The sequence below is a fragment of the Thermobia domestica genome, chromosome 13 (assembly GCF_964235325.1).
Source record: "Thermobia domestica chromosome 13, izTheDome1.hap1.1, whole genome shotgun sequence".
NCBI classification, from domain to species: Eukaryota; Metazoa; Arthropoda; class Insecta; order Zygentoma; family Lepismatidae; genus Thermobia; species Thermobia domestica.
This window is the reverse complement of record NC_137466.1, coordinates 36,003,306-36,030,603: the sequence shown is the minus strand read 5'-3', so window position 1 is coordinate 36,030,603 and position 27,298 is coordinate 36,003,306. Positions and strand designations below refer to the sequence as shown.

The 27,298-nt window shown below is 37.3% G+C and overlaps 1 protein-coding gene across 1 annotated transcript in view; it reads left to right on the top strand.

Moving 5' to 3' along the window:
* tun (N-terminal glutamine amidase tungus) overlaps positions 1-27,298 on the top strand; it is a 236,399-nt gene that overhangs the window by 98,030 nt on the left and 111,071 nt on the right. The window contains exon 2 of the mRNA XM_081735620.1: positions 21,976-22,129. Coding sequence (XP_081591746.1) covers positions 21,976-22,129 — 154 coding nt within the window. The remainder of the gene's footprint in view (positions 1-21,975; positions 22,130-27,298) is intronic.

The following is a 27,298-nucleotide window of genomic DNA, read 5'->3' as shown; positions in this document are numbered from 1 at the left end:
CTTTTCTGTGATGCTCCATGATCCTCAACAATAATTTTTGTTGTTCGTCCCTGACTTTAATTTTTATTTTATTTTATCAGAGCAATTCCTCTATCTCCGGCACTCTTAATTAAAAATATTTTTATTTTACTTTTTAACTGACCTAAAATTTCGTATACACTTCGATATTCCAGAAGTAAGGCTACATGATAAAAAAGTAAGAATATTTTCTCAAAGATACAGAAAATATTGCATAATTCCAGAAATTGTAAGATGTAAAAATTATATCAAGTTGCACAAGTAAAAGTGAATAACATAAACATTGAACTTAATGAATCTGACGTTTTAACAAAAACCTTTGCCTTTGTTTACTGGTTAAGGAAAACATCAATAATGCCCTTATATGATAATTCGTTTATAATTTCAGTCTTGCTTCTTAAATTAGTAAGTTACTTAACCAAATGTCCTCCATGCTTGTTCTGAGGCGATTTTCTACAATTTTGATCTGACTCGTGGTTCTCTCAGCTGAGCAGCTTGTTATAGAGAGTGAAAGTAGAATTCCGTAGAGTCAATTTAAGTTTGTAAATCCCGAGAGCTGTTGTAAACAGCTGTATGGTGTAATAAAACCAGAGCTTCGCAGTTGTTTCCATACTGTCTTCCTCTTCATCATCAAATTCTTCTTCATTTAAAGCTTCTTCTTGAGTATATTCTGAGTCTAATTTACCACTATTGTTCTATCTTGCTTGAAAATCTTAGACTTTTTTTGTGTGGGGGGGAGGGGTGTTAAGTAACAAACCAGAAATGTTTACGATGATGTGTGAGGCCTTGTATACGAATGAAAAGTTTTCTGTCTCAGCTACTGTTTCTTCAGTATCAAAATGGTATAAGTCACACAATTCTTGAATCATATTTGACTGGTTACTTTCATTCAGTTTGTAAAATTCATGATGAGAAAAGAAAGACATTTAGGTCATTAAGACCAAGAATTGGTTTGAAAAGCGATCTAGTAAGTGAACAGTCAGTGAGTCAAGAATCTTGAAGTAAACATCAACTTTAATTTTTCTTAAACGTTCAATTACTACTTCATTAACTGCTAGCTCGTCCATAAACCCTTTCCTATTCCGTGAAATATCCCCCCCCCCCAAATGTTAATGACGTCTTTGGCGTCATGTTCCTCCCTTGTGGGTGCCCCTGCGTAAACCACTGTACTCTTGCATAGTTTGTAGTTTTTTAATGCAGTAGTTCAAGTCATTTCGTTGAATAGTTAGAAGCGATTGCATCACATATGTTCAATTCAATAGTCAAGTCTTCCGGGAAAGTTAAGCTTAATTTAATTTGATCGTAACACAGCTGCTGCGAGGATGTAATTTTCCATAACTATAGTATTGAGAAAACGGAACTTCCTAACATACCCGGGTTAGAGCCATTCAAAAATATCGAGGACTGTATGCGAAGTAATGAGATGTTTTTTGAAACTCCCCTTTATTTATAATATATCTACGCTTACACTCTGTCAGCTTCCAAATACGAGGATCATTTCAAAAATCTTGCACCCGTTGAGTGGCGTAATTAAGTTCCGCTAATCGGAAGTTCCGCCAAATGTAGTACGGAGTGTCATTCGTCTTCTGAATGCGCAAAAAGTGAAATCTATTAAAATTTATAGGCAAATAAAGAATGTTTATAGTGATAGTGCAATGAACGAGTCATCAGTAAGGAAATGGTGCATTATGTTTAATCAAGGAAGGACCAGCGTGCATGATAAAGATCGGAGTGGGAGGTCATCACTTGTTACGGAAGAACAGAAGTCCTGACTTGGCACCAAGTGATTTTCACTTATTCCCAAAACTTAAGAAATTTTTGGGCGGAAAACAGTTCGCAAACGATGGCGAACTCAAGCAAGCAGTGACAGCCTGCTTCAAATTTTTGGCAGCAGATGAGTATAACATCGGCATTGAAAAACTGGCCCCACGTTATAACAAGTGTCTTGATAACTATGACGATTATGGTCCTGTTGCTTTGCACATACAGTATTTTTTTGCTGATATCTTTTGTTTTTATTGAACTATGCCAGAATATTCTTTACTTTTTGGATGATCCTCGTAGATAAAAAAAACTCCGAAATTCACATTTTTGGCAATTTTTTACTCATAAAAGACAATGAGATGGAACATGTAAACTCAACACAGGCACATTCACTACTGTACCGAACTTTTGGTTTTGAGAATTTCCAAACTTTAAGACAGTTGGTCCTATGTACTCCAAAAATTTTGGGGTAGGCCAAGGTATCCACTGGTAAAATTTAGAGGAAATGGTTCTATACACAGCTGTACCATGGCCTCTGGGTCCCTACCCAGGGGTACAAAAGTTGGGCCAAATCACGTTCATACTACTGTAAGGAAGATGTTTAATGTTCGCATCCCTTTATAATTGAGAAACACAAGATACACTCGTAAATATAGACCTTTTGAATACAATTCATTTTGCATGTCTGTCAGGAGGGGTAGTGAATATTAACGTACTTTATTCCACATTGCTAACCTGTTGATTGGTGGATGTATGCTTCTTTATTTGGTGACTCCATACTCTTTAGAATGGGTATTAATTTCATAATTTTATTTCTAACAGTAGGGGTAATTCTTGTTGGACATAAGGTATCATTCCCTCGAGAATCTGAGAGAAAATGGAATGTCGTCCTTGTTCTTGACCGTCATTGTACTCTAGAGGAATGGTGAAACATCCCACTCGCTGCAGTCATACAAGAACTTGTAAACAATTTACTAAGTTGATGGTTTGACGTAATTACTGCGCATAATGAGCCAACCAACGATAATAATATAACGGGAATAAAAATCTTGTATTTCCATGTAGTGTTCCATTATCTTTGTAGATAGTGTATCTGTGTGAGAAAAGAAATTCCTTGAGAGATCATATTCCTTCATATACCTCTTATTGTAATTTTCCTGTTCTCTTTACGTTTAAGCATTTTATAACGTCAGTTTGTTTCCAACAGGTTGTTTTATTTTTAAAATGTTCATTATTGTATTTTCCATGTGCTCTGAAAGGTTATTTTGAAATCGTATTGTTTACTGGATATCTAATCTGAAACCACGCCAATATAGCTTATTTCTCCTAAGTTCAGTCAAGATTCGAAATCGTAACAGTCGAAGTGAGGGCGAGACTAGAAAGAATATGTATTAGAAAAACAAAACCGTCTTCAGATTGGAATGTTTCGACATAAAGAGTTCATATTTAAATGTCGATAATTATTAAACTATACAAGATAAGGGATACCATTAACCAGTAATTCACCGGTTATTTATCATAATATATCATATTTATCATAATTCATATAAATTACAAACGAATACTGTAATTAATGTGCAGACTTTTGATAATAGTGTGTCTCTGTTCATCTCTCAAGAAGTTATTAGTGGGGTTAATTTTCTTCCAAAAATATTAAGTACGGGGAATTCCATCACCCTTAGGATTTCGTACCCTGACCTTAGTGTCCCTTGTTAACACTAAGACTATACATGGCGCTCCTCCTGGCTAAATGGTTAGCGTAGGCGCTCTGGTGTGGGAGACCCGGTTCTGTTCCCGGCGGGAGCTCATATAGTTCGGATCCCACGTTAAGCTGTACGTCCACGTCTCTTATAGTCTCGCTGCTGAAAGAGCAGGGGCGGATCCAAGACGGACTTCTGAGGAGGCAGTGGATTGTAATACTGCTCCTTAGAGCTTCTTTTAAGAGCTCCAAACCCTGGGATGGGTTTTATTTATATATAAAATAAGAAACTTTCCTCTTCTGGAAGGGGGCGATCTCCCCCCTGAATCCGCCCCTGTGAAAGAGACGTTGAACTCAAAGTCAAATATACAAAGACTATATGGAACTTGAACTTGTGTGAAATTGAATGTAAACCTCATGTACTTTCAGCGGGAATCCATTGGTAGACTGTTGCACCATGTAGGCTATATACTCGAGAACGCATTTTATTGATTACCGGTTCAAACTATTTAAATTAACAAAATGAGTTTCTTTCTTTCTTTCTTTTTTTATTAAATATTAGTGCCCTTCACTCCATCCTAAATATGGTTGTAATATGATACTAGATATAAGGCTGAATACCGTACTAGATCAGTGGTTATTGAAGGAAACTGTACTTTCTGAAGTTGAATTATAAATTTAGTCTTTGGCACTGGAGACTTGGTTCGATTACCGACGCCGAATCATGTGGTTCGGATTTCACTATAAACTCTAGATCCACAGTGGGGTCGCGGTGGCTCAGTGCTAAAGCGTTCTCCTCTGGTGCATGGGGTTACGGGTTGAAACCCTGCTCCCACCAAATAAACCTTGTGGTGGACAAACATTGTGTGTGTGGGTTTCCTCGGGGTTCTCCCGTTTCCTCCCACTTTCTTCATTTCACCATTTCATTCATTTCCAATCATCACCGTCTTTTTTAGCCTAGTAGGCATAACCATGGGACGTAAAACTGAAAAATTTCATTTCATTTTTTCTAGAGCCACATTTCATATAGCCCCGGTGCTGAAAGGTACGCTAAACTCTTTAATACAACAAGAACATAGAAATTTTGGTATGGTAGTTACGCGATGAACGTGGTTGTAATTTTCCTGCATACTGTACTAGATTCTACAAAAACAATAACTAATAACTTGAGTTTTCATTAAATAATTGTCAAAGATTGTGTAGTTATTAAACGAGAGTTGGCAACCATAGCAGCCGAAAGGAAGGAAATGCTCTGTTATGCTTGTCGTTGACAGCAATGTCTTGGGGAGCACACGCCGTTGTCAGGGAGATAGTGAATATATGAGATTTTCTTCCTAATTAACAATAAACTTAATTATCCTTAAGTAATGTATTCAAATTAAGGAAGTGATGAAAAACGAGGGAGTCTGTTGTTACAGTGTTTAGATGAAGTTGTTTGTTGGCTTTTCCGACGTGGCTAGACTGGCCATTACAGCCTTGATTTGATTATTTTGCAGAGCGTTGTATTTTCTCTAGGTGAAAATATAACAGAAGAAAGTTCTGTTAATGTACAGTATTTAGTTCATATTCCCTCCCCCTCTCTCTCTCTCTCTCTCTCTCTCTATATATATATATATATATATATATATATATATATATATATATATATATATATAAAAGGTTGACTGCCAAGGTGATTTGAGGGTACTGGTCCCAGGAGGCCTTCTTACCTTTGGATCGTAGTTATATCACATTTTTGTCGCGATATTTTGTTTCTCCCGAAAATGTACCAATGGGAGCCAAGCACCATATGTAATGCTCATGATCTTACAGTAATTTGTGATAATGAGCATCATATATGATGCTCAAGAACCTGGATAGGTTAATAATTTGTGGTATCAAACATGAACATCATCTATGGTGCTCATGGCCCCACCGAGAAATAAGGTGAGCACCACATATGATGCTCATGGCAGTCAACCTGATTATATATATATATATATATATATATATATATATATATATATATATATATATATATATATATATATATATATATATATATATATATATATATACAGTGAAACCTCTCTAAAGCGGACAGCCGCGGGGAATCAAAAATTGTCCGCTATAGAGAGGTGTCCGCTTTCAAGAGGTTTCAGTACTTTTTATGTAAATTAGTGAGCAAGATAATATACAATCAGAATTTTTTTGCATGAATCACGTATTTATGAATATTACATGCATTATTCTCTGTCATTCAATACTCTATGTTCGAGGCACAACATGGAAATAACATATTATAGCTCTGTGCACTTTACACTTATCAGTACTTCCTTCCTTTTCAGTATGGCGCTTTAATTTATGGGATGATTGGAGTCCTGAAGTGTTCTTTTTGAGACAATATACATACCTGAGGGCAAAAAGTACTAAGACTTCAACGAGACAGTAGCATAATGTGTCATCCCTAACGGCGGGCAACTGTCAATCACTTTTGTGTCTAAAACAGCTTGGGTGTGAGTGGGATGCAAGCAAAGGACATAAGAGTGTTGTTAAACAGAGACGCTTCGTCTGGGTTGCTGAGCAGACAGTTCAGGGGGCAAAATGTCACAATGCTTCCTTGGTGACACATGTGTGAATTACTAAAAATGCATTTTTACTACACTTTTCAACTTATTTCTAGAGAAAGTGTCCGTAATACGGAGGTAAATAATACCTATAAAAGACAGAAAAGACTGTCCTTGTCCGTACTAGAGAGTGTCCGCTTTAGAGAGGTTTGTCAATATGCTTTTTCCTATTCCAGTGTTTGGGGAATACAAAATATGTCCGTTAAGGGAGGTGTCCGCTTTATAGATGTGTCCGTTAGTAGAGGTTTCACTGTATATATATATATATATATATATATATATATATATATATATATATATATATATATATATATATATATATATATATATATATATATATATATATATATATAATGTGTGTGTGTGTGTAATCCTGCGATTTTCCCACTTATCTGAAAATAGCGATAAAAGATTTTTGACTGTAGAATGTACTATGTCCCAAAAACAAGTAACTATTTTTACGAAAAGGTTAAAATAACATAGATTTCTATTACAATTTGAAAGTATTTAATCAAGTACATATAACCACAACTACATTATTTGGGTCTTTGTTATGCTTAATAACGTCACATGTGGCCTTCGACATGTGTTCCACAATTGCCACCTGCATCTGCGCAATTTCCACCTATCCAAGATTGCATATCAGATACGGTGCGATTAGTGATACCGCATAGTGAATTCAAACTTTGAAGTCTCCATGGTATCCAAGCGAGTTCTGTTGTAGACATGTGCTTTAACAAATACCCGAACAAAATCTAATAGAGTAAGGTTAGGTCTTCGTGCTGCCGTGTCTAAGAACTGTTAAAACCCAATGACGTCCAGCAGGTGGCAAAAAGGTAACTAACTATTTTTTAATTTTAATAATTTTAATAATAGTAATAATAACAAGTAAGTATCGTTTTAGTCTAGAATTGACTTCCAAACTGTGTAAATTCAATATTAAAGATTTGAAGTAGTGCATCTATAACCCCTGCTTGCAATTAGTTGAAAGATACAAGGTAACCGAAAAAAATTCTTGCTGTTTTTTACATCGCATTAATTATGCGCTTATGGAGAGGAAATGGAATGACGCACATTGCGCACATACAATAGTCATAGCTCATCCAGTGTTCAAGAGAAATGGAAGTATCGAAACAGCTTGTTCGCGTGTGTTTGTTATATGACTAAATGGTCCTGTCAGTTCGTGCATGAAATTGCTGTATATGCCAGACACTTAGGGAGAATGCCGTAAATGAACGCACTGCCAGGCATTGGTTTCAGGAATCCCATTCGAGAAATAATGAGCCTTTCGGGTGAACCTCGCAGTGGACGACCACATATGTTGAATAATGAGGCCTTAAAAGCAGTCATTGAGGAGGCAGTGGTCTAATTTGATTAACTTGCAGAAAGGTTCCATGTTTCCGCTGAACAGACTGCACCTGCATGGGATAGGAAAGTCATACAAGGTAAGCAAAAGAGTACCCCACACATTGTGGGCAGCCAACAAGGAACAACGAGTGACAGCCTCTCTGTCCTTGCTTATTCGCCACCTGAACACACCTATCTTTGATTACTTGCGTACTGGTATCGAAAATAGGGTCCTCTGTGACACTTCCAAGCGTATCAGACATTGGTTGTCGCCACGTGACCCCTGTTCCTGACAGTTCAAGACCACTTCTGCACCATGAAAGATTATGCTTTCTGTATGGCAGAATTGTCGCCAGTGATACATTACGAGCTCCTTCCACCTGGCCAAACCATCACTGCTAACCTCTGCTCTCAGCAGTTGCAAAGGATGCATCGTGCATTGCGGCAGAAGGAGACGGGCGGGAGACTCGTTAGCATCGTGGCTGGGAGACACTGTGCCATGTATCATATGTATCGGACCTTGCGCCAACATGTTATCACCTGTTTCATTCCGTCGAGAACCACCTCCTTGGAGATCCTTGTAAATGAGGGCTACATGCCTAACCGCACTTACTGATTTCTGTGCATTCACGACCGCCGAGATATATCATAAGGCTATTGTAGAGCTGCAGGAACGTTGGCAAAAAGTATTGGATGCTGATGGAGATTACTTCGAAACCTAAAGGTACGTACCGTCCACTGTATTGCTCTTTGTTTACTACTGCTCTAAAGCGGCAAGAACTTCTTTGGTTATCTTGTAGAATTTGATTCTCGGACGCTAAATACGTGTCAAAATGTCATTACTCGCTATCCTTTACTGTCTTTGTTCCATGGAGATAAACGTTGAAACCAAATATCGTTTAATTTAACCACTCCTGGTTTGAATAGAGGTAGGTTTGTCATATTTCAAAAATGAAAATCCGGGACGCTACTAAATTACGACAATCTTAATGAAAAGAAATGTTATTTACTAATTTTCTTTCTTCCACTAGGTAGAGTTGTTCAAATATTACGTAATCACATTTTTAGTCATTTTAGTATACCTTTTCCTCCGTAGTTAAGCACACGTAAGCAGACGATTTATCCCCTCCCCCTGGTAAGCACATTTTTAATTTCTCGTGATCTATTATGTTTCGTGGATGTCAGAGTCTGTTTTAGCTCATTCAAGGTATGATGTTTCCTTCCACACGTTGTGTGTGTTCGTGTTGTATCTTTTATTTTATTTTTGTTTTCATTTATTTTATTTATTTATTTATTTATTTTTAGAACGGTTAATTCATTGGTAATATGTTCTGGCGGCCTTTGTTATGTTCAAAGAACTTTTTTCGTTGAATTTTTACTTTATTTTCTAACAAATTATTTTTAACAAAGTAACAACTCAATAACTCGCATGTATGCTTACGTCAGCACAACTTTTTTTTTTTTTCAACTTATGAATTGCCATACTCAGAAGTTGAAAAGAATAATTATATACCTAATCCTGTGAGCAAAGCAAGCTATAATATTCCCATCCTTTCTTCTTCACTGAAATCCGGGTCATTTAAGCGTCCCGAGAAATGTTTTCGGGACGCAGATGTCGATTCCGTGACGGTCCCGAATTTTCCCGGACGAACGGGAACCCTAATAGAGGGCTAAGCGAGGAGATCGAACCTATCTTGGGTCGTTGAATCGATTGAAAAAAAATCTTCTCAATATATATGATAGTTTTATCTCTATGAGAATCTGAAAACGAAGTACTATAAATTCAGTCACTTCCGGTTTCGATATACTGTTGCGGATATATATATAGGGTGAGTCAAAATAAGTGTTACAAGCCAATATCTCGCGAACTATACATCATATATGAAAAATATTAAGAGACAATGTACAATACAGAGGGGCCTCAGAAATGAGTCAAACATTAGGTTTCCCCCGCCCCCCCCCATGTTGGGGGGAGGGGGGTAAACGTGAAATTTTAAAATGGGAACATAGGTCGAGTGATACCTCGTTCGAAAGAGCTTGAAAAATTGAACAATTTTTGTAGGAAACAATTTATGATATGGGGCACCGTTTTCAAGTTGGGCCCCAAAAATTGTCCTGTATCCGATAAAATTCCCAGTACTTATAAATAAATGTTACAAGCCAATATATCGCGAACTATACATCATATAAGAAAAATATTAAGAGAAAACGTACAATACAGAGGGGCCCAAGAAATGAGTCAAACATTAGGTTCCCCCCATTTTGGAGGGAGGGAGGTGAAAGTGAAATTTTCAAATGGGAACATAGGTCGAGTGATACCTCGTTCGAAAGAGCTTGAAAAATTGAACAATTTTTGTAGGAAACAATTTTTGATATGGGGCACCGTTTTCAAGATGGGCCCCAAAAATGGTCCTGTATCCGATAAAATTTCCAGGACTTATAAATAGGAAACGGCTAAGTAGAAAAACATGAAACAAAAAATGAAAAAGGTAAACGCCATAGGCAACGTGGAATGGTGTTGTTGTGGTGCCCCAAGGCCCCATCATGGGGCCCCGGGACCAATTTCAAAATTTAAAATGGGAATATAGATTGAGTGATACCTTGTTTGATAGATCGTGGAAAGCCAAACAGCTTCGTACAACATTTGTTTTCATTTTGGGCAAGCCTGTTTCAAAATGGCTGCCAAAAATGATTCCACATCCAGATAGAAAGTGCAGTGTTCATATTGAGTATTACACGCCAATATCAAGCGAACTACGCATCAAATAAGAAAAGTGTTAAGAGTCAATGTACAATACAGACAGGCCTAAAAATATGTCGAACACGAGGTTCCATCATCATACTGTAAGTGAATAACAAGTAAAATGTTCGGGGGCAAAATCGACCCATAAGGGTTAACGTAATAATAATAATAATAATAATAATAATAATAATAATAATAATAATAATAATAATAAGGATACTACTACGAAAAAAAATAAAACTAGTAATAATAATAATATGAATGAAAATAATAAGACAATGAATAATACTAATACGTATGCGTAAAGAGACGTCGTTCCTCAATCACTACAATCCTATGAGAAAGGGATAGGAAGGTACCTATTAAGCCCTACTTGTAGGCAACATCTCAACATGTGCCCAGTTAGAGTAAGGAAAGCCCGTCAACGTCATTGCCTGGGGAATGGAACCGATGGCCTTCGGAACATAGTACAACGATAACGTTGTATATTGCATTAACAATCTGTACCATCTTATAAAAAAAGGATCAAAGGCGAATTATTTGAGCCGTTTTATACAAAGAAAAGAAAGTTGCAAAGAAATATCTTTAGATTATTTTTGATCGTCAACTATTAATGTAATCGCTATGGAAACATAATAAATGTAAGTGTAAGTGTGCAGACATCTTGTTAAATATGTCAATGTGGAATATAAACGCTTCTCAAGATTAAGTATTAAAACCAATTTAAGAAAATTGTAAATTGTGTTTGTCACGTAGTTTAAGAACCGGGATACAATCTAGATACTACGTAGAAATAAATGTAGTAAAATTAGTGGTGTCTCAACTCCAGAAAATAGACATTTTAACTTATTATAAATTGGTGCCGGAAACCCGAAAATAGACATTAGAAACGTAGCAATAGCTAGTACTCTACCTCCTTAATAATGGCTGGTATACACAAGTGTCAATAGAGCCGATCACATAGGGGACGGGAATGTGATTTTCATTGTTCTACTGAGAACATTTGACTGTACCTGTGTGTTGTTTGTTCATGCAGTGTGAATAGTATGGTATTATTTTTTTCTTGTTGGGTAGTAGTGTTCAACGTAAAATCATCATTGATGTTACATTGCCTAGCTGTTAGTGAGAGTGTTAGTGACTTAAGTGGCAGTGGATATTGTAGGTAGGGGCTGTAGTTGTGTGTTGAACGGTTCAAAAGCGTAGAAAGAACGGGATATCAACTTTGGTGATAAGTTTTCCGTACAAGGAAACGAACACTCTCGCATTAATATTATTAGTTTGGGTAGCGTTTGAATAGAGCAATGGCGGTGTTTGATCATTGTGTAGATATGTTGCTGGTGTTGGGCGAATGTAGAAGAAACTATCGTAACGCGGTACTAATGTATGCAATGCGCTATCCCAACGCCAACAAACATCTCACGGCATTTCTGCAATTGGAGAGACGTTTGCAGCAACATGGTAGTCTTGTCCGGGGACGAGGTAGGGGTCTTTACAGCTCTGCAACCAATAAAGAACGTGCAACAGGAATATTGGCAGCAGTGCATGTAGACCCACATGTTACCACGAGACACCTCGCTCAGGCCAGTGGAGTTAGCGAAAGATCTGTAGTGCGTATTTTGTTCATGTTTCATCCGTATCATATCATCTTACATCAGGAACTATCTGGCAATGATTTTCATGCCAGATTGCAATTTTGTCTATGGTTGGAAGGTATGGAAAACAGACAGCGCAACTTCATATCCACCATCTTGTTTAGCGATGAAGCTACATTTACAAACACAGGACACGTAAACCGACATAATATGCATTATTGGGCTAGGGAAAATCCACTATGGCAGAGACAAGTTGCTCATCAGCATCGGTGGTCTCTTAATGTATGGTGTGGCATCCTTGGTAACCATATCATTGGACCATATTTTTTTGATGGACGTCTTACTGGTGATACCTATGCCGCATTTATCAATGATGTACTATACCCAGAGTTGTTAGAGAATATTCCTTTCGCTGAACGTATAAGAATGTGGTATCAACATGATGGTGCTCCAGCACACAACGCACGCCAGGTCAGAGCCTTATTAGACCACCGTATGGCGAATAAATGGATTGGGCGCCGAGGCCCTATTCACTGGCCTCCACGATCTCCTGGCCTAACCCCACTTGATTTTTTCCTCTGGGGTTATGTTAAGGATCGGGTAATGTCCAACGTACCAACAACTACTGATGATATGAAGGCGCGTATCCAAGGCGTGTGTGCATCTATCACTCCAGAGATGCTACATGATGTACGAACATCCCTATGCCGCCGCTTACGGAGGTGTGTAGAGCAGGATGGAGAACATATCGAGCATCATTTGTAACATGGTAAGTGTTGAAATTATTTGCTTTACAGTGATTGAAATTACAATTTTTAACATCGCACATACCCGTAGAATTACTAAACGTTATTCTACTACTTTACAGGATATTAGGTTGTGGTAATGCTGTTGTGACAGGCTTGCCTGAAATCAAAACAACTTTTGTAGTAAGCTGTTTGGTATTTCACGATCTATCAAAGAGGTATCACTCGCCGTATGTTGCGATTTGAAAATTCCATGTACACCCCTCCATACAAAAGCGGGGCGAGGGAACTTTCACAATTTCAGGCTTTCTGTATTGTACATTGACTCTTAACACTTTTCTTATTTGATGCGTAGTTCGCTTGATATTGCGTGTAATACTCAATTTGAACACTGCACTTTCTATCTGAATGTGGAACCATTTTGGCGGCCATTTTGAAACAGGCTTGCCGAAAATGAAAACAAATTTTGTACGAAGCTGTTTGGCTTTCCACGATCTATTAAACAAGGTATCACTCAACTTACAGGTATATTCCCATTTGAAAGTTTGAAATTGGTCCCGGGGCCGTGGGAACACCATGACAACATCATTCCACTTTGCCTATGATGTTTTCGTTTTTCATTTTTTGTTTAATCGTTTACTACTCATACGTTTCCGATTTATAAGTACTGGAAATTTTATCGGATACAGGACAATTTTTGGGGCCCATCTTGCAAACGGTGCCCCATATCAAAAATTGTTTCCGACAAAAATTGTTCAATTTTTCAAGCTCTTTCGAACGAGGTATCACTCGACCTATGTTCCCATTTGAAAATTTCACGTTTACCCCCCTCCCCCCAACATGGGGGGCGGGGAAAACCTAATGTTTGACTCATTTCTGAGGCCCCTCTGTATTGTACATTGTCTCTTAATATTTTTCTTATATGATGTATAGTTCGCGATATATTGGCTTGTAACACTTATTTATAAGTACTGGAAATTTTATCGGATACAGGACCATTTTTGGGGCCCATCTTAAAAACGGTGCCCCATATCAAAAATTGTTTCCTACAAAAATTGTTCAATTTTTCAAGCTCTTTCGAACGAGGTATCACTCGACCTATGTTCCCATTTTAAAATTTCACGTTTACCCCCCTCCCCCCAACATGGGGGGCGGGGGAAACCTAATGTTTGTCTCATTTCTGAGGCCCCTCTGTATTGTACATTGTCTCTTAATATTTTTCATATATGATGTATAGTTCGCGAGATATTGGCTTGTAACACTTATTTTGACTCACCCAATGTGTGTGTTTGTGTGTGTGTGTGTGTGTGTGTGTGTGAGAGAGAGAGAGAGAGAGAGAGAGAGAGAGAGAGAGAGAGAGAGAGAGAGAGAGAAACGCTATATCGATTGCAAAAGCCGTTCGTCGGTATCTATTATTACCATTTCTGTTCTCTGGTGATAAATTTTCAAGCCAGAAATGATTAATTTAAACCACTTTCAGTCTGAACAGAAGTTTAACGGAAAAGATCCTATTATTGGCAAATTGAATCAATTGCAAAAATTGCATGTCGACCTCTCTTACTGTTTTTCCTCCATACAAATCAGTATTGGAAACGGAAATAATAGTAAATTTGAACCACTTCCTGTTTTGGTAGTGTTATTGGTAGTCATGTTATGTTGTTTTGAGACGCTGAATCGTTTGTAAAAGATCACTTCTCGCTACCTTGCTATAGCCATAAATGTTAAAAACAGAACGGCTAGTTTTAACCACTTCCGGTTTGGGTAGATCTTCAACAGAGAAGACAAAACCTATTCTTGGGACGGTGATTCGATTGCAAATTGTCACGTCTTGACATCTTTTCCTGAGTTCGATCTACGGAGATCAATATTGAAACCGGAAACAATAGTAAATTTGAACCACTTTCGGTTCTGTTAGAGTATTCTGGACAGTGTTGAATTCAGACATTTTCACCTGGGGGGGAATGCCAACTCCTCGGGGGGGAGGTTGTTTTTCTGTATTTTTGCAAGAAAGCAGCATATTTAACAATTCCATTCACATGCACATCTTAGCTAATATTGAGACTAATTGCTGATAAATATTCAATGTGAGATTATATTTTTAAAAATCGTTTAATTTTATCTAAAACATTAAATAAAGACTGACAAAAATATTTTAGACTAAACTTTAACTGCTATTTACAGTAGCTATTTTAGTTATTTTTTTCCTATATTCAGTACTTCCTGTTTGTTACTAATGTAGAAGTTTTTTTTTTTAAATTAACTCAAATATTTTTTGTTCTAAAACAAACATACATAGGAATATCTTAACAAAAAGTAATCATTCTTTCTCACACTTCTGATTCTAAATCAAGTATATTAGCCTTGGTTTCTTTACTTCATACACATCAACAGTTTAGTTTACGAAATCTTCAGTAGGATTAGTGCCGTGTCGTGGAAACTCAGTGTTTGGGGCAAGAGTATACGACGGAACCTCCGTACATATGAGTGAGGTCCACAGACCAGCTGCGAAAGGTGAGAAAATTTTAAAAAGTACGAGGGTCACTACGAAAGTTTTGAGATGTGAAATAAATTACATACTTAAAATCAATTTAACACTTACATTTTCTCAAAATATTCACCATTACACTGTACACACTTTGGCATCACTGCTTCCAAAAGTGGTTTTCGAGGATGCAAGTCTTGTTTTTCAAGTGTTGAAAGTTCATTCTCGTAAGCCACTACAGCTTCTTCAGGGCTGCAAAATCTCTTCCCACGCATGCGATCTTTTATCATGGGGAACAGAAAAAAATCACACGGGGCCAGGTCAGGGCTATACGGCGGATGAGTCATAAGTTTGACCTACGTAGATTCTAAAAACTGAATTGTGATGTTGGCAGTGTGTGCGGAGGCGTTGTTATGATGAAGCAGGATCCCACGCAATCCAGTTCTTGGACGCCGTTCCCAAAGCTTCTGGAACACTTTTGTTAAGCAAACAGTGGTGTACCACTGAGCAGTAACAGTCCTTTGTTCTTCAAGTGGAACAGTTGCAACATGGCCAGATTTGGAGAAGAAAGTTGCGACCATCTTCTTCCCCACACTTTGCGGTCGCTTCACTTTCGTGGTGGATTTTCGTCTGGAAAGATCCAAACTGTAGACTGGCGTTTATTTTCAGGGTCAGATTGATAGATCCAAGTCTCATCACCAATAACAATGTCAGAGACGCGTCGAGAATTGCCTCCATCAAATCTTGCAAGCATTTCTTCACACCATTCCACACGCATGTGCTTCTGCTGTTCAGTCAAAGTGTGAGGCACCCAAAGAGATGAAACCTTCCTGAGCCGAAGATGATCATGAAGATTTTTTGTTACTGCTGGCGATCCAATGTTCACTGTAGATTCAATGTCCTTGAAAGTTGTTCGAGGATATTCTCGAATCATTTGTTCAACAGCGGCAATGTTTTCATCTGACACAGCTGTTGCCGGACGACCAGCTCTCTTTTCATCTTTAAGCGATGTCCGGCCTCTTCTGAATTCACCAAAACACCGAAAAATTGTAGCACGGGAAGGAGCAAGGTCCTCAAATTCCCTTTGCAAACGGTCAATGCTTTGTGTCTCGTTCAAACCACTTTTGAAATCGTAAAGGATCATTGCCCGAAAATGTTCCCTTTCGAGCTCCATTCTAGACAGCCAAATACTGCTCACATCAACAAACAAATGAAGGCGATACGGCCACGGCGATAAGCGAGGCGAGTTGAAACTTACTTCGCTTCTTCGCTCTGGATACCACTACCGAACGCAATTGTTGGAATTCAAATACTGTGCTAGAACAATGCGTATCTCAAAACTTTCGTAGTGAACCTCGTAAACCCTGCTTTTCCTTGATTTTGAGCACTTTTTATTAAATTTTTCCTTTCATTTTATATATGTGCACATGTTTTTCATTCCCTCTTTTTTCTTTCCTTCTTTTCTTTTCTTTTTCCCTCCCGAATCGTGCGCCCCTTTCTTCGGTGCCCGGGGCCGTCGCTCCGCTTGCCCCTCCTTCGTCACCTTCAATAGCAATCTTTTACTTATATACTACTATTATATTGATAAATTCTATATAAATCATTAATCCAGGAGGGATAACTGTTCCTCCCTGATCCCTCTAAATGACGCCTTCTGAATCTCACCCTTTAAGGCCCGCTATACATTATAGGATAGATCCTAGGAAATCTCTTACGATTTGTCCTAGAGTCAACATCTCAACGTGTATGGCAACATATCGCATGTCATTTCCTGTGTTCTGAACGATCCTATGAGATTTCTCTTGTTTAGAGCACGCTCTATTTCGGAAAGAAAATTCGTAAGATTTCGATTTAAGCGACGTCAGGTGAGAGAAAGTGAAAACAAAACAAGTGAAAACACAGCTGATGAGGTATCTTCTGATCGTGCAGGTTTACTTTAGGTGTACTACTCGAAATAATTGGTGAAAAATTATAATTTTTCACTGTTTCCTAAATGATTTGCGTTGACCGACATGAAAATATCTTACATAGCATAGATAAAATCCCTCAAGGGGACCATGAAAAGCAATTGTTGATAAACTGCAATTCTTTTACGATTTGCGTACAAATACGGGGGCCGGATATATAGTATAAAAACTATAGTGCAAGAAACGCAAACCAAGTTGTTAGATGGTTTCTGGAAAGTACGAATGCTATCTAACCGAGTCATAGCAGGGGCCGGAGCGTCAGCGAGGGGGTGCGAGCGAAGGAAGCAGGCGCTTCAGTGAATGTAGTGAAAACGAGTGGGTTTTGGCAATGATACGAGTTTGAATAGCACTTGTCATGGTATAGTAGTAGTAGCGCTCCACTTGTAAACATAAATTATAGCTTCTGTAAACTATGCAAAAATACACCGGTGATGGAAATTAGTATCACCGGTCATCTTTCATATGCACTCACTTGGGTAAATGTTTCGCAGAAGGGGTCCAGAAGTAGGCAAAACATACAAAAATTTACAGGAGAAGTGGAAGATGCAAGTACTTAGACCTAACACAACCTAACCAAATCTAACCTAATGAAATTAACTTACTTAAACTAACCTAATATTAATAGAAGTAAGCCAAATTTTATAGCTTTTTGAAAATTGTGCTGGACCCATATACCAATATAATCTAACGTAACATAAGTGTAACTAACCTGAACCAACCTACACTAAACTAATGTGAATAGAAACTACCGAAATTGTAACATTTCTTAGAAAAAATAGCTGGACTCTTTCTGCTAAACATTGTCTCTCACCTATTTTATCCGTCGTTAAAACATTTATAATGATTTTACACTAGTAACCCTAAGTAAACATAAAATACAGGTGTATTATTTTGTATTTAGTTATGTTGCTTGCAAAAAATTTGTTCCTTATAAATATGTCTTTTCATGCAAAGTATTAAATTTTACTTGTAAATCTTCTAAAATGTGGTGCGTCAAAAGTTTACCAGCACCCTTCTGACATTTATGCTTTTTCCTTTTTTCTATTTTTCTTTTTTTTTATATAGGTATCCAATTTAACAATAGCGCCTGAAATTAATGTCAGTAGGATGTGCAGTCTGGTTAGCATAATAATTCTTCAACTTTGTACTTTTATTAAATAGAACTACCGTTGATAAACGTCATTCGATCAGACAGGAAAACTCTTCACGTGTATGGCACAAAAGGGTAGGATTTCCTACAAGATATGTCATAACATTTTTCCGAAGATAAATCCTAAGATATTTCCTAGGATTGATCTCGTTGTGTATAGCCCGCCTAACTGACTTATTTTTAGTTAAAGAAAGGTGTGTTTACTTTAACAACCGTAAAACACATTTACGCCTGTTACTTCCGATGCGAGAAATGAGATTTAGACGCTGTATTTCAAATAATGCAAAAACTGTACATTTTCAAGAACTGAAGTCTGCTGACATCAGAGATCATATGGAATGATCAAACGATCTTCCCTATCTTTCCTTTGCTATCTCAATCTGTGCTAGTGCTACCTACTAATATATAATATAGAGCGAGAGTATAGTACCTACTAAAATACAAACCTTTCTTCAACAATTGACAATTTCATGCTCTGTCAAACTGGGTCATAGCGTTAAGAAATACAGGTTTTATTGACTATTTGGTATTCTATCTTAGATGTTACATGTTTAATATTTATATAGAATGGGTCTGCGTCATTTATATGTATATTGAGAAATCGGATTTCGACTTCACGTGCAAGGAAAGAAAAACAAATAATTGGGTGAAGTAATTTCTACATTTGTGACTGAAATTTTGGGAGTTTCTCCGGGGGGGAATGAATTTTCTTCGGGGGGGGGACATTTCCCCCGGGCTACCCCCTGAATTCATCCCTGATTCTGGATATAGTCATGATATGTTGTCTTGACGCTGAATCGTGTACAATGAAAGGCTTCAGCTATCTGTGACCGTATTTGTTATGTGGCGAACCGAAATGGTTAATTTAACGTATTTCTGATTTGAATAGAGCTTCAATGGACGAGGTGGAGCCTGTTCTTGCAAAAGCTGAATCGATTAAAAAAAAAAAAAATCTTGATAACATCGACCATTTATACTTTACGCAAATCAGTATTGAAACTGGAAGTATCAATAAGTTTGAACAACGCCCAGTTTCCGTAGAGTGTTGTGGATAGTCATGATAAGCCTATGTTATCTTGAGACTAAATTCGTTCTATGGCGATAGATGTTGAAAAAAATAAAATCTTTAGGTTTTACGTCCCACGATTATGCCGGTTAGGCTAAAGAAGACGGTGATGATGAGTAATGAATGAAATGGTGGAATGAAGAAAGTGGGAGGAAACTGGAGAACCCCGAGAAAATCCACGAGCACGATGTTTGTCCACCACAAAGTCCACACGGCGCGAGCTGGGATCGAACCAGGGACCCCAAGCACCGGAGGTGAACGCTGTACCATTGAGCCAGCGGCCCCCTCCCTCCCGATAGATGTTGAAACCGCTATTGAAACAGGAAGTAATAGTGAATTTGAATCACTTCCGGCTTCGGTAGATTATGGTAGATAGTCATAATATGTTGTCTTGAGACGATGAATTATTTGCATAAAATCACTTCTCGCTGTTAGCGTTTTCGTTGTACGGCGATAAACGTTGATTATTATAAATTATCTTGGCTTTTGTAAGCATATTAGTTTATTTTTCACAACAGTTTCAAGTAGAACCTCAGAAACTGGTATTTGGAATGTGTTAACGGGTGCCTAAGGCAACATTAATCGTTCATCACGCATCTTTTTCATGTGTGAGAATGTATGATTAAGTGATGAATCAGGTGAGTAGGGACAAGATTTCAGTAATTCGACGTTTTTACAGGAAAAAAAATCAAGAGTATAGTATACTGAATGGGAAGTCGCGTTATTGTGGTAAAGAATGATGGGATGATTTGGGTTTATTTACGCAGTTCATTCCTCTTGTAAACAAATTGCTTTCTGTCACTCAGCATTTACAGTCTTTTGATCTTCTAAAGGTATAGTTGCCACATGCCGGCTATAGCATTTGTTCGCATCACTCCACGATCAAACAGTTTTTGTTGGTTTTGGCTCACTTTGAAACACACAAACAGTGGATTCAGTGCCGGATTTACATATAAGTTAAACAAGCAATAGCTTAGGGCCTCACTCTTTCTTGGAGCCTCAAAAATCTTAAAGATACAAAAAAAAAAAAAAAAAAATGGATGTAGATTTCAAAACTAAGATAAAAATAAATCAAATCAAATCTACATACAGCAACAGTGGCTTCTTGGGGCCCCTCCTGCTCCCCTGCCCCTAAAATGTCAGTTGACAAAGGATAGGTTGGACGTATAAAAGGCCCACGATTACTCTCAATAGCTTAGAGCTTCATCAAACCTAAATCCGGCTCTGAGCGAATTGCTGTTAGTTTCGGATTCGTATAAGTAGATCCAAGTGTCGTCCCCTGTAACGATGCAGTACACTAAATTAGATTAAACCACGGTTGTTTTTTCTTTTCTTCTTCTTCTTCTTCTTCTTCTTTTTACCATTTCTTTACACCAATTGGCACGAGCCTGTTTTTGAACTTTAGTTAAGTTGTGCGAGATCCAATGGTTTGAAAGTTCTCTCATACTCAGGTGACCATGCAATATCATATGCATTGCTTTCATATCAATGTGCAAGGATTCCTGAATCTCACGGTATGATATATGCCTGTCTCTATCATTTCAAGCACCCCATCAAAAGTACTGGTAACAACGACGTGGATGGACGACCTTCACGAAAATCATCACTGAGAAATATGCAACCACGGTGGAATTTGGAAAACTAATTGTGCACTGTCCTATTGTATTTAGTTTTATCTATAAAAGCGAAATGAAGTCGCGCAATGCATGTTTTGGTGTTAAACTATTTTTAAAATTATAAAATAATTACCCAGAAGTGTTCACGAAAAGTTTCTCTCTCACACACAAAACTGCTTCTTCAAACTGCTGTGAACATAAACGAACCGACTTAAACAAACAGTCAAAGATTATTTTGACAAAGTATTTTCTTCGAAATTTTGTAATATCGGAATGTTAGCGCCAGGGTAAGCAGTAGTCTGCAGCAACTTTTCCAGGAACTCTCGTATTTTTCTTTCCTTTGAGTTTGGCCAGCATGGTCACTGAACTTAACCCATTAGATTTCGTAGAGTAGAGATTTGTGTGGTATAGTAGGTAACATACTATTAAATGACATAGAGATCATACAGTTATTCAAAACATATTCCTAAAAATAGTTAGTAATTTTTGGGACACTGTATTTACGTAAGATGATTCCATACATAGAATAACATACTGTATTTTAAATACGTATACTAAGTTACTGCATCTCGTTTATTTATTGTGTGTGTACTGATGTAGAGTAAGAATGACGTATGCACATATTGTCATGATTAATGAAAATTCTACTTTATATACTAAGATGGGGTGCCATAAGTCGTACTTACTATCAGCAGCAGTTCGTATACCTCAGGTTGAGGAACCCGAATATTAGTGAATATTTTCTGAAATTAAAGTTGTGATTTAGTTGGGGTGATTTTGGTATTGCTATATTCTGGAGTATTGACAGTGTAGTGTATTGATAGTGTAGTATCAGTTTCAAATAAATGGGTGTATCATTGGAGACCAACCTTGATCAAGTTGCCTGCTCAAATAGTACGTCTGGTTACGGTAGATAGAATAGTCTGTTCAACTTGTACATGTCAGCAGAACTTAGGAGTTCGATAAGAAGTTGGAAGTTTCTTTATAGGAGTCCTTACCACCGCTGCCCGTTATAACCGGAAGATCTCGAGGGTGTAATAATAAATATAAGTAATTTCAGTCACATTACATTAATACATAAGATAAAATTCTAATGATAGAGCGCTGAACAAAATATACCTAGATAGTATGAATGCACGAACTTAATAATTGAAGTTGATTATGTTTGTCTTTTTTCAGTGAAGAGAATGTATGGAAATTGTGCCAGGCGGTAAAAAACCAGCACCCAAGTGAGCTTCAGCATTGTTATGTTGTATTCGTTTCCAACGAGAAGCGAGCAGTTCCTCTCTGGAGGCAAAAGACGGGAAAAGATGATGATAGGCTTGTCATTTGGGTAAGTGGATTGAAATGTTGGTTTGCTTATTTCCTTGTAAGTCACTGTAAAATACAGTTAATTGTTGTGTTTTAAAAATGTAACTACACTTGGTCGTCGACTTACGACCAGTTGTAATTGTTAGGTTAGCTATCAACGATCTTAATAATAGTAAGAGGAATAATAGTCATCATCATAGATATTCTGCCATTATTGATTGGCAGGTCACTTGCCGCAACTGAGAAGCTTCCATGCTCCACGGTCTTCCGCTAACTTTTTCGTCTTCACGTACCATTTTTCTGTTTTGATGTAGTCTTCCCCTTCCTGTCTTTCCTGCGACCATACCCTATAGCACACTCCTTATGATACAGTTTCTTCTTAGCCAATGTCCAAACCAGTTTCTCTTTAACTTCTTAATAATATCTAAAATTATTCTTTTCTCTCTCATCATTTCTAAGACCATCTCATTCGTTTTCCGTTCGACTCAGCTAATGTTCTCAATTTTCTCCACGCTCACATTTCGAAAGCTTTCAGTCGTTTTTCATGATTTTTGCAAAATGTCAATGTTTCTGGCCTATACAGTACATTATTCCACACGAAGCATTTTTTGAGTCCTTTTCTCAACTTCTTATTCAACGTCTGACAAAATAGTATTTTCTTCCTCTAAAGGCTTCTTTCACCATTCTTATCCTTGCTTTTATTTCACGTTCACACTTCATATCATCACTAATAATACTATCTAAGTACTTGAAACTAGTCACTTGTTCTACTTTTTCTCCTTCTACTTCTTCTATATTTGACACCGACCGCTTCATTCAGATCACAATGGATTTTGTCTTTCTAACATTTATTTTCATCCCATATTCTTTGCAGCCCTTCTTCAAGTTTTCTAACATCTTATTGATTTTCTCTTCAGATTCCGCAACAAGAGCCATATCACCTGCAAACCATATCCACCTAATCATTCTACCTCCTATCAAAACGCTATCTTTATTTTCTAAGCTCTTTCTCACTATTGCTTCTAGATAGATATTAAGTGTTGTTGCCTAGAAACAATATCCCTGTCAAATTGCCCTTCCAATTGCACTATCTTCTGTTATTCTCTCGCCTATTCTAACACATACCTGTTTGTTCGTATATAAGTTTTTATGAACCAACAAGTATATAAGTTTATTGTTAAGTTTATTATAACAGTAATAACACAAAACTAAAGTAAGACGAAAATAATTTAACTGTCTCGATAAACATCAGTTACTTCGCGAGAGTATGTACGACCAAATTTGTACAAATTTGGTTTCGATGTGAGCGGATCTTAAATTGTCAGCCGACGATAGATCAACTGTAGTGTAGAGTAGGCTTCTACCTGGCCGACTTAAGACCAGGCGTTCATAACCAAAATTGTATAATTGTATTATTAATTCTAATTCAGCCTATTTTAGGAAACAAGAAAGTTTAAACCATTTATATATTATATCGTTAACCTTTAACTGACAGGAATTGTTTCAACTTGTGGATTAGTCTACAAGAGATAATTCGTTTGCAGGAAATGAAATTAAATACTTAACGCACTTTTGGCCTTTTAGGCTAAAATAGACAGATGATCAATGAAGTGAATTATTATGAAAGAATTGGTGGAACAACAATGTGGGAGGAAGCGTGAGAACACCGAGATAACTATTGCTACAATGTTGTCCACCCAAACACATAGCGTTGGATCGAAACAAGGCCCCTTTCACCAGAGGTGAAAGCGGTAGCATTGAATCACCCTCCTCCCTAAGATGTATTTGCAGTTTTGTTTTTCTAGCAATCTAGATTCTTATATAATAATGCATTCTGAAAGAAGTCCACTTCTAATCCATGTCAGTATGAATGTCAATTTAATAACAAAAGTAAATAAATAAATAAAAATTGCCAAGAAGAAGCTTGCCAGGAGCTGTTTTATTCCTGCAAGATCAAATAGCTATCCCGGTGTTTCATGCAACGAATAAAATTTATATGTAGAAAATGTATAATGACTGTTGTGCTCACCAGGTCACGACACGAATCTTGTTTATGTTAGTTTTATTTTTTGTTATTATATTTACATCCACACAGACGTAAATTGGAGGCGAAGTTATCGTCAGAATCAATATTTACTTACTAACCTACATATTTCTTTTTTGTCAAGTAGTGCTCATTTTAAAATCTTTATGCCTGTTAAAACGTTGTTGTTGTATTATTTATTAACGAAGCTTCAGACAACCTGCATTATCACTTCATACTAAAATCATTAACGATCAATAAACATATTATGTTCGTGTATAAAGCCTTTGTTTGATACGGTAAAAAGTGTTTATGATTATACCTGAAATTAATAATTATTAACTTTATTTCAAAACATTTTAAATCACCTCACACACGTGAACACTTTTTTAAAATGTTAGGGTTCCGAAATTTTGCAGTAAACCCCCTTGCCGTTATGCAACCACAATCACAATAAAGGACGTGTGGTTGCATATAATCAAGTAACTTTTCTGTAATTAACTCACAAGGAATTGACTTGAACCTGTCAACGGGACTTCCTAATCAAACCTAGTCCATTCGATAAACATAGCAAAGATATGTTTATGCACAAAAAATTAGGTGCCATGGACAATGGAGTAAGTCCCTGGAGCCCATTGACCCTGTTAGTATAAAGAAAATGGTAGACTCGCAGTGAAATAGCTATTGCATCAACACTGTTCATTGGAAAGTCATGTTTTATAGTTCATTCTCTTCAGCATGAAACAAGATTTCCAGAGGTGCTATATATTGGGACCCATAACGTACATGAACAGGGAAAATTGGGAGAATCTCGGGAAAATTCCCTCCAGAAATCCCTCCCATCAACTTTCGACCCTCTCGAGCGGCTCCTAGTAAAATCACATAATTCAAATTTATTTAAAAAAATACTACAGGGGATAAGAAATGTGTGTACCAAGTTTTGTGTTAATAGACGGAATAGGTATGAGGGGAAATCGTGTATTGGTATACAAACTTTTCCCTCTTATCTATTCCGTCTATTAATACAAAACTTGGTACACACATTTCTTATCCCCTGTAGTATTTTTCTAAATAAATTTGAACTATGTGATTTTACTAGGGGCCGCTCCAGAGGGGTCGAAAGTTGATGGGAGGGATTTCTGGAGGGAATTTTCCCGACATTCTCCCAACTTTGCCTATTCAAGTATTTATGGGCCCCAATACATAGCACCTCTGGAAAGCTTGTTTCATGCTGAAGAGAATGAACTATAAAACATGACTTTCCAATGAACAGTGTTGATGCAATAGCTATTTCACTGCGAGTCTACCATTTTCTTTATACTAACAGGGTTAATGGGCCCCAGAAACTTACTCCGTTGTCCATGGCACCTAATTTTTTGTGCATGAACATACCTTTGTTATGTTTATCGAATGGACTAGGTTTGATTAGGAAGTCACGTTGACAGGTTTATGTCCTTTCGTTGTCAGAATCCGTTGAGAAGTTTCATAGTCTGGCAGCAAAGATTACCATCAGATCCTAAAGAAATGCTGAACCATCGAAAATATGTACTATTTCATCCAAGAAAGAACAATGAAAATCGGTGCACCAAAGTTGATGTTATTCATAAACATACCCAGAACATATATACAGAGTGACTTAATAAAATGTATACACTGTTTAATTCTGAATAACTCTCAAATGAATTAACGGAAATGTCTCATTTTTGGTAGTGTTATGGTTTAATTTTTTGCTATTGCATTACAATTCGTGGTAAAGAACTTGTTAGGTTATGTGTTCAAAATATTGGCCGTTATCATCAATACACTGGCCCTTAGCAGAACTTGTTGCTGTTACAGGTCCAGAACGGTTTTGTACACATCTGTAACACAATCGTCGGCTTCAAATTTATCACGAATACGGGCAATTATTAAACTGTCGAGAGTTGTTCCAAATTAATTCCACCGTTGTCGTTGGACCTCACTGGTAGTTTCGTACTTGACCATCTCAAGACCACATTTCTTTCTTTAAATGTCAGCCTGCCAGTTATGTTGCTTCACTCACGTCGCTTAGACAAAAGAAGTAATTGAAATCATTATTGGGATGCAATGTAGTAACAGAACATTAAACTAAATACAATCAAAAATTAGACGTTCTCGTCAATCAATTTCAAACTTATTCGCAATTAAACAGTGTGTACATTTATTGAGCACTCTATGTAAACGGTTTGAAATGAGAACCACCTTTAAAAAAAACGTCTATTAACAATTACAACAGTGGAAAATGAAGTATAAATTGAGCAAGTGCCTTTGTTTAAAAGGATTTTCCTTGTAGAACTGAGAAAAAATTCTCGGAAAGCATTTGGAATGGCTGCCCGTGGGGTTTGAACCCGGAATCTTCAAATGAAGAACCATAAACGATATCCACTAGCATACAGTTCTTCATTAGAATGGTGGAGTTCGTAATGAAGAGAGAGAGAGAGAGAGAAGTAGGAAACAGAATATTTCTCCGGCTGTATTTTATTGAGACAAACACATTGAAATGCAACAGGCATACTCTATGACGACGGTATTTTTTTATTAAATATTAAGGAGATAGCCTGCACTCAATTCTTGGTGGAGAATGTCTCAGTGGAATTGCGGGAGGAGCATTAGGAAATAGTCATTGTAAGGGATTCACAGGGGAATGGGCTGAGGTTGCATATAAACAAATCCATAATACGTCTAATAGAAGAGAATGCTGAAGGCGGTAGACATTATTAAATATTCATATGAGAAGCAACAGCGCATTGCACTCACAGCATTGCAGTCGCATGACCATCGATCTGCGTGTAGTTACACGCACTGACACGCCCGCCTCAGTAGCTGCTAAGCTTCTCGCTGGACCACTTTACCCCTCGCACGAAATGAAAAGCACTTTAATAAAGGTTACACGTGTGTGTATATGGGAGTGACACACACAAATGGGTCTGCTCTTATATTATCTAAAGCATGACATTTTCTTTGGATTTTCAGTTAGCATTCGTATTGATTCAACTAAAATAACACTGTGTTTGATAACATTGATTGACTTCTTAGATTTTTCAAGTAAAAATGTAAATTTTAATTTCTTGTTTCTAAATTGCTCAATTTCAGCAGAAATATTGGGTGTAAGCAAAACAAAGAACAAGATAATGTCATGAGGCTGTTTTT